The sequence below is a fragment of the Terrapene carolina genome, unplaced genomic scaffold (genome assembly GCF_002925995.2).
Source record: "Terrapene carolina triunguis isolate 2854851 unplaced genomic scaffold, T_m_triunguis-2.0 Scaffold236, whole genome shotgun sequence".
Taxonomy (NCBI): domain Eukaryota; kingdom Metazoa; phylum Chordata; order Testudines; family Emydidae; genus Terrapene; species Terrapene triunguis.
In genome coordinates this window covers 8,942,705-8,954,290 of record NW_020664587.1, presented here as the reverse complement: position 1 = coordinate 8,954,290, position 11,586 = coordinate 8,942,705, and the positions used below count along the sequence as shown (strand labels likewise).

Below are 11,586 nucleotides of genomic sequence, written 5' to 3'. Positions count from 1 at the left end.
AAAACTGCACTCCAAGAGTGGAAGTAGAACAGCACGTTCCCACAAAGGCAGAACAAATTCCCTTTGTCAGGATCTCCTGGTCCATCTTCTGTTCCCAGAACTCACGTCCCACCGTCTGAGTAAGTTCACTAGATTCATGGTCCATTTCCTCAAGGTTCTGTTATAATCCCCCACACAAAAAAAATCCAATGCGCCCCACAGATTGAGGGGCAAGTTGAACTTTAACAAGGGAAAAAGAGAACTGAAGAAAATAAAGTGGCATAGCACATTTTATATTAAAAGAGATGAGGAGCTCTGTGTGCCGCAAGGCCAAGCGACCTCTCCCGCCACAGAGCGCTGCCTTGGTCCATTATCCTAACAGTAAACCTGAAGCAGCGGTGCTCCAGACGAATCAGTCTCTGTGTCCTGGTAGGAGGAAGCTCTGCTCATTGGAGACCCTTGAGAGAAAAAAAGGGGGGGAGAGGGTGGGAAAGGATAAGTTCACATAAAATGGCACAGACTCAGCAGCAAAATCCTCAGGAGCTAGACAGATACAGCTGCCACGAAGGGTCTTGCGTTCTCAAATACGTATCTCGTATACGAAGGGTCTTGCGTATCTCAAGGGAAGAGAAAGCAGCATGACCCCCTCAGGCAAGGAATAGCCCAGAGTATCAGAGGCAACTTTCAGAAGAGATCCTGTCACTTCACACACACAGGGGAACTGGCAGCTCAGCCTAAGGCTGCTCTCTGATGCAAAACATTAAAAGCAACATGGGAGAGGAACAGAGCCCAAGGCATCTGCTGGTAAATAATTCGCCCCTGCTGCTTCACTTCACTGCAAGTTACCCTCAGACTGAAGTCAAAATCCCATCCTAACTATGCTTTCACTTCCCTTCAAACTTTGTCAAAAGGTTTGGGGACTGAAAACCCTCAGGCTTGGTGTCAGGCCCCAGAAGTGTGTGTATGTGTGTGTGTATGTGTGTGTGTGTAGGGGGGAGGGAGTTGTATAAACTCTGATCTTTGTTTCATTCCCTTTTGCACCAGTAAAGGTCTAAATGAGGATCATCATGAGGCTCGAGCACAGGTTCAGCGTCACCACACTGCATTTCTAGAGTCCAGCCGTAAGCTTCACAACACCCCGAGAGGTGGGTACTATTCTTGTGTTACAGACCGGGAACTGAGGCCATGTGCAGTAGGGGAGGCTTTGGGAAGCTCCCTCACCACTGCAGTATATCTGGGGACTATCCTGGGACCTCCCCATGAAGGAAATGGCCTCTATTCAATAAGGGCCACATCCCAAAGTCACAGCTGGACGTTGGAAGAGCCTTTGCTTTCTCACTGAGAGAGACACGGAGGTGTTACCTGCAGCGCTGAACGGCCTCATGTTCCTGGCTATCGCATCTGCTGTGGTTTCCTCGGATATCTGCACAGCCAAATCTGGAAAGAAAATTCAGAAGTGCTGAGAGGGGAAAAGACTGAAGGTGTATATGGTGCCATGTGCAGACACACCTGCCAGCATCATATGACGCTCTCTCCCAATAGCCACTATCATTTGCACGTATCCAGCTGGCTATCAGGGCTAAGTCACTACTTCTTTATTCTTTAGGTTTAAGAAACATTCTTGTGCCTCTGACAACTATTTAAATACGATAAAGGAACAGCACCCCTAACACTAAATAACCAGCCAGCCCAGAAATAGAATAGTCTTACTCTTTCCCCATCACATCCAACAATATTTGCTTCTTCAAGAGCCCTAAGACAGCGCGCCTTGTGGCATGTCCTGCAGGTGAGCAGTTTCAGGTACTCGGACAAGGAGGGGTGCACATTCCAAAGAAAGAGGCCCTCCCACTCTGTCAGCAGCTTCCCCCTTTTCTTTCAGGGTTAGGCAGCACTTGAGATACTTGCAGGTAACTATCACCTAAGAGAAGAACGATAGGGGACAAGCTAGTGACCGGCCTCAATGTGCAGTTCAGAAGTCTGGAAGTGTATCAGGTTACGTTACTGGAGTCTAAGTTAAGGGTGAGAGTGGGGGAAGGAAAGGCTTTCCGGAAGCGAAATGAAAGAGATTAGAAAATTAACATGGTGAAACCACCCCCCAGCCCGGCCAGCTTTCCAAGGTTGTTGATAGACAACATTGTTTCAGAGTTGTTACTGGGTTGGGAAAGTTCCTTCATGCTACAGGCAGAGAAACTAAGGGCTGGTCTACACTGCCACGCTAGTTCGGCGGCTGGGGATCGAAGTTCCGAGTTCGATTTATCGCGTCTGGTCTGGACGCGATAAATCGAACCAGGAAGTGATCCCCGTCGACTGCGGTACTCCAGCTCAACGAGAGGAGTACCGCGGAGTCGACGGGGAGCCTGCCTGCCGCGTGTGGACCGCGTCTGAACCGCGGTAAGTTCGAAGTAAGGTATGTCGAATTCAGCTACGTTATTCACGTAGCTGAATTTGCGTACCTTACTTCGACTTGGGGGGTAAGTGTAGACCAAGCCTAAGATTCCTTTGGCTTGAGAATGAGGCATGGGGAAGAAAGCATCAGGAGGTGAACATTATCTAAGAACAACATTGGTCAAAGCTTAATTAAGAAGGCCAACTTACTAGCCGTAGTGGAAGTGCTCTGGCATATGCCAGATCTGATCATCCCAGTGACCTGAGTTTGACTCATGGCTTTGCTTCCTAAGATGGGGTTAGGGAGGCGAGCCAGGACTAGTGTATGGCCAGCCCCTTATATCACTCAGCGCAAACCCCTCTGGCAGAGTAAAGTATGGTGAGTTATGCAGAAGGATAATAGCTGCAAAATGGGTTCTCAGGGACATGGGTAGTATTAAGTGGCCAACTTCAGGGTTTAGAAGGGGAATGAGATTCCCCCAACTCAGGAAAATAACCTTGACGCTACAGTTCAGTTTCCAACTCTACTCCCTGCAAACTCCAAAGCAGGAGCTCTCACAAGTCTGGGGTTCCATATCCCAAGGTGAACCCAGCTCTCAAACACAGGGAACTGAGCTGCAAAGCTAGTGTGGACAAGGGACTTGCACGTACCGTCTTGGCTGGTGATTAGGGACTCCAGCATGGTTTCATTGCCGCTGTCCGGTGGGTTTCCTCTGCTTGCCTTCTCCTCGTGGCTCTTGGTGGCAGGAATGGAAATGGGGGGCCGGACCCTGCTCTTCCGGGTGCTGATACGTATAATGCCTCGGACTAGCCTGCACTCAGCATCCTGCTCATCCAGGTTGTAGTCCTGAGTGATGCTATTGATCAGGTCTGAGATCTTGTTGGTCTTCTCCAGGAAGACAGTGTCTGACGTGCACTTGGCCAGCTCATCGATCTGGTGGACGCTGAAGAGCTCGGTCAGTTTCTTGAAGATCAAGACATCGATCTCTTTGCTGGACATAGAGCTGCTCAACTCACTGAGGTCCAGGTCAGACTCGTGGAAGGAGTAATATTCCTCCGAGCTCCGGTGGCTGCTGGGGAGTGGTGGCTTTTCTATGCTGTTCCTGCAGGTCTTCTCTGGCAGGGGCTCTTTGTAGCACGAATCTGCATCTGTATGGTTGCCAGGGCTCCGGTTCGGATAGACAGGGATCCCCTTCAGTTTCACATCTGGGTAACTGAAGCTGCTCCCCATAGTGTTCTTTTTGATCTGGTTCCCATTCTTTTCAATGGGGGAGATGTTGGCAGGGCTGTTGCTAGGCACCCGTCCATTTTGCTCTCTGTTTCTTCCATCATCAATCGAAGTCTCAGTGTGACCCAGGCAGGGGATGTGAATGCTGCAATTCTTAAAGCAGCCCCCACAGGTCACTATACAGCAGAGAACAGCCTTGGAGGCATTCCAGGCCTGAGACAAAGAAAGACAGCACAAGCTCTGGGTCTGGGGAGCCTCTGCTGTGCCAGAAATAAAGGTAATTGTTTCTGCCTCCCTCCCGTTGGAGTCTTTGAGGTCAGCTTTGCGGGCTCTCCTGTCCCGGGCTTGCTGTGCCAGCTTGCGGCTCTGTTTGAGTTCAGGTGTGGATTTGCTGAACACCTCCAGGCTGATGTCACACTCTTTGGATGGGCTGATCCTTTGGGGCACAGCATCCTGGTGGGACAGGTTCATCCGGTGCTTGCTGATTACTTCTTGGGGGTGTCTTGTTCTCCTGCCCAGCATGGCTCACCACATCAGGCACCTGAAGAACAGGAAGGTCTCATGTCAAATGTAGAGCCATTGTCACAGTAACTTTGTCTCCAGCCCGCGTCTAAGAATCCTCAGAGAAGGACGAGACCTGGATCATCTAGCCCAGCGGTTCTCAAACTGTGGGTGGGGACCCCAAAGTGGGTCGTGACCCTGTTTTAATGGGGTCACCAGGGCTGGCGTTAGACTTGCTGGGGCTAAAGCTGAAGCCCGAGGGCTTCAAGCCCTGGGTGGCAAGGCTCAGGCTTTGGCCCGTGGTGACAGGGCTCAGGTTACAGGCCCCCTACCCAGGGCTGAAGCCCTCGGGCTTTGGCTTTGGCCATACCATCCCGGGCAGCGGGACTCAGGCAGGCTCAGGCTTCGGTCCCCCCTCCCGGGGTCATGTAGTAATTTTTGTTGTCAGAAGGGGGTCACGGTGCAATGAAGTTTGAGAACCGCTGCCCAACCCCTGACCAGGACAACGTTCCCTGCAGTACCTGTACTCATGCTTTAATCATCGAGTTTTAAGTGCCTTCCAAAAGGAAGCAGCAAGTCAGAAAAGCCACTTATTTTTTAAAATGCTCCTTTTAGTGGCATCAGAGTCACTATAACCTTCAGAAGAGCTTCCCCAGCCCAAATGGAAGGAGATTCAGACTCTGAAGTTGTTCAGAAGGCGGGTGGTGGCAGTTGGCAGTTTCCCTTTACACATTCTACCTTCTTTTGAACAATTTCCCTTTCGTCTTGCATTCTTTGGGCTTAAACGAGGCTCTAAGAATAAGCCATATCCATTTCAAAACACATCGTGCCTAGGAGGAGATGACAACTAACTGATCATTAGACAAGAGCTGGCCAAGACAGTGAGCTCTAAGCTACTTGGTGCTAAAGCAAATTCAGGGGATTTGGCAATGGTGGCACAGCTGTTGCTGATTGTGGTTGGCAATCAGTGTCATGTCCTATGCAAAAAGCACTGAAGGAAAAACTGATTTTGCTTCTCTTTTCATTTCGATTGCAGATGTTTTCAGGGAACTGAATGTAGATGCCAAATTAGTCTCATATCAGACCTCCGGAGTAAAGCTTTTGATGTGGCTTTTACATACAAGTTCAATGTCACGCTGCATGTGACCATTACATTGCTCTATCCTTGAGGCCTGGGCTAGCAGTGGCTACCACCGTGGCAAATGAAAAACAAACAGCCTTAAAGGGTACAACTTTCCACCACTCCCTGATCTCCACACACCCCCTTCGAATGCAATATGCTTAAATTTAGATCCTTGAATTTACCAAATGAGAGTTGAATATATAAGTCACCATGTGTTATGAGGAAAAATAAATTCATGCAGCCCCATGCTTGAACCAAGGTATGTCAGTCTCTCCCTCTCTGTGCTGTTGAGGGGGAGGGATAGCTCAGTGGTTTGAGCATTGGCCTGCTAAACCCAGGGTTGTGAGCTCAATCCTTGAGGGGGCCATTTAGGGAACAGGGGTAAAAATCTGTCTAGGGATTGGCCCTGCTTTGAGCAGGGGGTTGGACTAGATGACCTCCTGAGGTCCCTTCCAACCCTGATATTCTATGATTCTGTTATTGTAGCTACTTTGTCCCACTCTCTTTGGGTTCCAAAGCTGTCCCGTAGATATCAACTCCCAGCCACTGGATCTTGTTATACCTTTGTCTGCTAGATTGAAGAGCCCAATTTTTTGTTCCAGAAAGTGGAGGAAGTAACCAGGAGGACAGCCATTTTAGACTTAATTCTGACCAACAGGGAGGAATTGGTAGTGAATCTGAAAGCGAAAGGCAACGTGGGTGACAGTGAACATGAAGTGATAGATTTCACGACTCTAAAGAAAAGGAGTGAGAGCAGCAAAATGAGGATAATGGACTGCAAAAAAGCAGACTTCAACTAACTCAGAGAACTGGTAGGTAGGTCCCATGGGAAGAAAATCTAAGGGAAAAGGGAGTTCAAGAGAGCTGGCAGTTCCTCAAGGAGACAATATTAAAGGCACAACTGCAACCTATTCCGAAGCAAAGGAAAGATCGGAAGAATAGTTAGAAGCCAATATAGCTCCATGGTGAGCTCTTTAAATGACTTGAAAATCAAAAAGGAATCCTACAAAATGTGGAAACATTGTCAAATTGCTCAGGAGGGGTAGAAAAGAACAGCACAAGTACGTAGGGACAAAAACAGACAGACTAAGGCACAAAATGAGTTACACCTAGCCAGGGGCATAACAGGCAAGAAGAGGAGGTTCTTTAATTACATTAGGAGCAAGAGAAAGATGAAAGAAAGTGGAGGTCCTCTACTTAGTGGGGAAGGAGAACTAATAACTGGTGACATCAAGAAAGCTGAGGTGCTTAATCCCTATTTTGCTTCAGTCTTCACTAAAAAGGTTAATGATGACCAGATACTCAACACAATTAACATTGAAGGAACACAAGCCAAAACAGAGAGAGAACAGGTTAAAGAATATTTAAATATGTTAGATGTATTCAAGTCAGCAGGGCCTCATGAAGTTCATGCTAGGGTGCTTTAGGAACTAGCTGAAGCAATCTTGGAGCCATTAGCAATTATCTTTGAGAACTCCTGCAGGATGGGAGAGGTTCCAGACCAAGAGAAGGCTGAAAATAGTACCTATCTTTCAAAAGGGAAACCAGGAGGATCTGGGGAATTACAGACCAGTCAGCTTAATTTCAATACCTGAAAAGATACTGAAGCAAATTATTAAATAATTTGTAAGCACCTGGAGGATAAAAGGTTTATAAGGAATGGCCAGCATGGATTTGTCAAGAACAAATCATGCCAAACCAACTTAATTTCCTTCTTTGATAGGATTACTGACCTAGGGGGAAGCAGTAGATGTGATATACCTTGATTGTAGTAAGGCTTCTGACACAGTTCCACATGACAGTCTCATAAGCAAACTAGGGAAATATGGTCTAAGTGAAATGACTATAAGGTGGGTGTACAACTGATTGAAAGACTGTACTTGAATAGTTATCAATGTTTTGATGTCAAATTGGGAGTCCCACAGGGGTTAGTCCTGGGTTCTGTACTATTCAATATTTTCATTAATGACTTGGATAATGGAGTAGAGAGCATGCTTATAAAATTTGCAGATGACACCAAACTAGGAGGGGTTGTAAGCACTTTGGAGGACAGGTTTAAAATTCAAAATGATCTTGACAAACTGGTAAATTGGTCTGAATTCAACAAGATGAAATTCAGTAAAGACAAGTGTAAAGTACTTCATTTAGGAAGGAATAATCAGATGCTCAACTACAAAATTGCTGAAAAAGATCTGGGGACTATAATGGACCACAAACTAAATGAGTTGTCAATGTGATTCAGCTGCAAAAAAGGCAATTATGATTCTGGGATGTATCAAAAGGGGGTGTTTATGTAAAACACGGGCGGCAATTGCCCTGCTCTATTCAGCACTGGTGACGCCCCAGGTGGAGTACCGTGTCTCATTCTGAATACCACAGATTAGGAAGGATGGGGACAAATTGGAAAGAGTCCTGAGGAGAGCAACAAAAATGATAAGAGGTTTAGAAAACCTGAGCTGTGAGGAAAGGTAGAAAAAACTGTGCATGTTTAGTCTTGAGGAAAGAAGACTGAGGGGCGACCGGATCACTCTTCCAATATGTTAAGAGCTGCTATAAAGGAGGAGGGTGATCAATTATTGTATTCTCCAAGTCCACTGAAGGTAGGACATGAAATAAGGGGCTTAATCTGCAGCAAGGTCAGATATTAGGAAAAACTTTCTAACTATAAGGGAGTTAAGCTCTGGAATAAGCTTTCAAGGGAGGCTGTGGAGTACTCATCTTTGAAAGCTTTTAAAAACAAGTTGGACAAACACCTGTCAGGGATGGACTAGGTTTACTTGGTCCCGCCTCAGTGCAGGGGGATGGACTTAATGCCTTCTCGAGGTCCCTTCCAGCCCTACATTTCTATGATTCTACTATCAAATATTTGCTCCCTATAGGTACTGGGATCAAGTCACCCCTTAGCTTCTCTTTGTTAAGCTAAACGGATTGAGCTGCATGAGTCTATCGCTATAAGGCATGCTTTTCAATCCTTTAATCGTTTTTGCGGATCTCTTCAGAACCCTCTCCTATGTATCAACATCCTTCTTAAAATGTGGACACCAGAACTGGACACAGTATTCCAACAGTGGTCATACCAGTGTCAAATACAAAGGTAATATAACCTCCCTACTCCTACCCTAACTAGGATGACCAACTGCCACTTTTTAAAGTTGTTCTGCCAAAGTAACAGACATGGGGACTGGGAGTGCTTGGCAGATATTTATACATTGGAGATAAGCTTCCCTAGCCTTTGTTCCGCTGTTTTCCATGGACATTTTGGCTTCATGGACATTAGCCTTGGCTGATACTTATGTATTTTGCAGTGTTGTAGCCGGGTTGGCCCCAGGATATTAGAGAGACAAGGTGGGGGAGGCAATATCTTTTACTGGACCATCTTCTGTTGGTGAGAGACGAGCTTTTGAGCTACACAGAGCTCTTCTTCAGACAATCTGGTCTCACTTATGTATTTTATAAGATTAACACATACCCTGAGAGTTCCCCTTCCCTTACTCCTAGACATTTTAAATATAAAAACTCAGATAGCACCTTTTGAAAATCAGGATAAGCACCCCCAGCTCGCATTGCCTTCACCGGGAGCTGTGGGTGCTCGGCACTTTTGAGTCAGGCCATCAGCTTTTGCTCAATTTCATCAAGTTTTCACGCACCAAAAAACCCATCTGAGCTGATCAAACTCTCCAAGTGGAGAGCCATTACTGGTCAGCAGGAAGACAGATTACTCATAATACAGAGGTCATGTTAAAAGAATGACATATATCCAAAGCCCATAAAGTAATGGTCATTTATATAGCGCTTAGTATCCTGAGGTTTCAAAGTGCCTTATAAAGTGGGTATTATCTCCCCTGTAGAAGAAAAAAATCTGAGGCACAGCGGTTAAATGACTTATCTAAGGTTGTGCAAAATGCAGTGTCAGGGATAGAACCTATCTCCGGCTCACACCCTGTGCTCAGTCCATTAGATCACAGCTGCACACTGTATTCACCACAAGATCACAAGTTTAAGACTATAAAGACTTCTCAACCAACACAGATATCGAACTATGATCAAAGCCCAACTACCAGGATTCCAGAGACGTGTTCCCTTTGACTGTAAGCCCAGATGCTACATTGTAACCAGCTGCCTAACAATGGCAAATAAATATTTGGGTTAAAACCCACTTGCCAAATTGACACTGACAATGAAGTTGGTAACCTTCTTCCTCCTCAAGCATCAGTCTTATTTGAACCAACACGGTCCTTCTAAAGAGGTTAAGCGTCCATTTCAGAAGAATGGTATTTGTGAGTAGTTGGAACATCTAATTATCCAGGGTTTAAGATCTTCCTTGTTGAGAGGGAGAGGAGAGCTCCTTTGAGATCAGTTATAACAGAGGTTCTCAAACTGGGGATCAGGACCCCTCAGGGGGTCATGAGGTTATTTCATGGGGGGTTGCGAGCTGTCAGCCTCCACCCCAAACCCTGCTTTGCCTCCACATTTATAATGGTGTTAAATATATAAAAAAGTATTTTTAATTTATAAGGGAGGGTTGCACTCAGAGGCTTGCTAAGTGAAAGGGGTCACCAGGACAAGTTTGAGAACTACGGAGTTATAAGAACGAGCTGAATTATCTACATCAGTAAACCAATAACCAGGCTGGCCACAGCCTTGACTCCTCCCTATCTAGTACCGGAGGATTTGGAAACACTGGATTAAAGGGGGCCTTTCAGAACCTCCAAACCACTGTATTTCAAATTTAATCCTTTCTTGATTTCTAACGTGACCTGCATCCAAACACACGGAACCCTCAATAGCTTTTACAGTTTATTCAAAAACCACTCTGCTGCCATGGTTCAAACCTGCTTTACAGTGGTTTTGCTGACAGTAGATTGGGTCTCAGGATATCCAGGTTCTATTCCCAGCTCTACCACTTATTTGCTGGGTGACTTGGGGCAAGTCACCTTGCTGCTCTGTGCCTCAGTTTCCCCGCTCACCTCACATCTGTCTTGTCTATTTAGCTCATAAGCTCGTCTCTCACTATGCGTTTGTACATTAGCACAATGTAGCTGCCAATCTCAGTTGGCAATCCTAGACACCACTATTGTACAAATCATAATAAACTGTTCATTCTCCTGAAGATTCACTACAAAGTTATTTTCACATAAACGGAGGTACATCTACCTCTGACACAAACACCTTGGGCATTCCCAATAACACAGCATACTGATACTTTTTTAAAACTTAACTAAAAGTATTTTCCAAGGAAAGAGTAACAGACGTGCATCTAGTGTAGCGATGGATCTGTAGGGATTGTGTCTGCAGCAGCTCTTTCAGAGCACAGGGCATGAAGTGGCAAAGGCTGCACTGGAGTTTGTGGTTCCAGTCAATCACATGTTTCCTAGAAAGCTGATCAAATTTCTTGAACACACACCCGATGTGTCGTCCCACATGCAGCTCAGAACCCTCCCAAGCCCAGCAACACAAAAGTAGCACAACATACATGTCACCCCCCCCCGTCCCCCAAGAGCAAGCAGGTAGGCGGGGAGGGGGATACAGAGTGTTTAGGTGAATGTCATATTATTAAAAAGGGAGCCTGATGGGGGGGGGGGGGAGATGTTGGAGGAGGAGGGTTGTCACAAGTAGGTGAGACTGATTCAGTGGGGAGGTGGAAGGAGAGGTCCCCACGCCTCAAGGCAGGAAGGAATCCGCTGCTTTGGCGCTCACTAGGCCAGTGGTTTACAACCTCTGGTCCGCGCACCCCTGGGGGCTCTGCACACTAAGATTTCCAAAGGGGTCCGCAAATGAACCCCACTGCCCCAGGCAAACAAATCAGTAGCCACCGAGCAGGTGTGGGAGAAAGCCCCAGCTCCAAGGGACCCGCGCTCCCCCCAGCACCCAGCCCGCGGGAGTGTCCCCCGGGGTGGGGCTGAACCCCTGGAGCTGCCCCCCCCGCGGGGTCCGCCCCCCCACAGCGTGTTCGGGGGGGAGCGACCCGGGCAGGGCGGGGCCTGCTCCCGCCGGGCGCGGGGGGGGGGGGGCGGCTCCCCAAGCGGGTCCCTCCCGCCGGGGGTCGGTGGCCAGGCCCGGTCCTGGAGTTACCTGTGCCGAGCCAGGTGAACGGCGTCCGGCCCCTCCCTCACCTGGGCCAGGTGAGACCATGTGACCTGCCGCTACGGGCTGCCGCAAGGGACACGGTTCTCGGAGAGGCGAAGCTCCTCTCCCCTCCCCTCCGCGGACGAGGGCCCAGGGACTGAGCTCCTGTGCCCTGCACCCAGCCTCTGTCTCCCCCCGGGGACCTCCCCCTTCTCCGGGCGGGACCCTCCCAGCCACCGAGCCCCGGGATCCCCCGGACCCCAGCCACTGATTTCCTCCCCACTCTGGGACTGACCCCCCCCCC

At 47.9% G+C, this 11,586-nt stretch overlaps 1 protein-coding gene across 1 annotated transcript; it reads right to left on the bottom strand.

Annotated features, from left to right (window-relative positions):
* Positions 1-354: 354 nt before the first annotated feature.
* Positions 355-11,327, bottom strand: KDF1 (keratinocyte differentiation factor 1). Its single transcript, XM_024203314.3, has 4 exons — positions 11,289-11,327; positions 3,016-4,133; positions 1,342-1,416; positions 355-437 (listed from the first exon to the last, which is right to left on the bottom strand). The coding sequence occupies exons 2-4, from the start codon at positions 4,112-4,114 to the stop codon at positions 355-357; spliced, it is 1,257 nt and encodes a 418-aa protein (XP_024059082.2). The 5' UTR covers positions 4,115-4,133; positions 11,289-11,327.
* Positions 11,328-11,586: the final 259 nt, after the last annotated feature.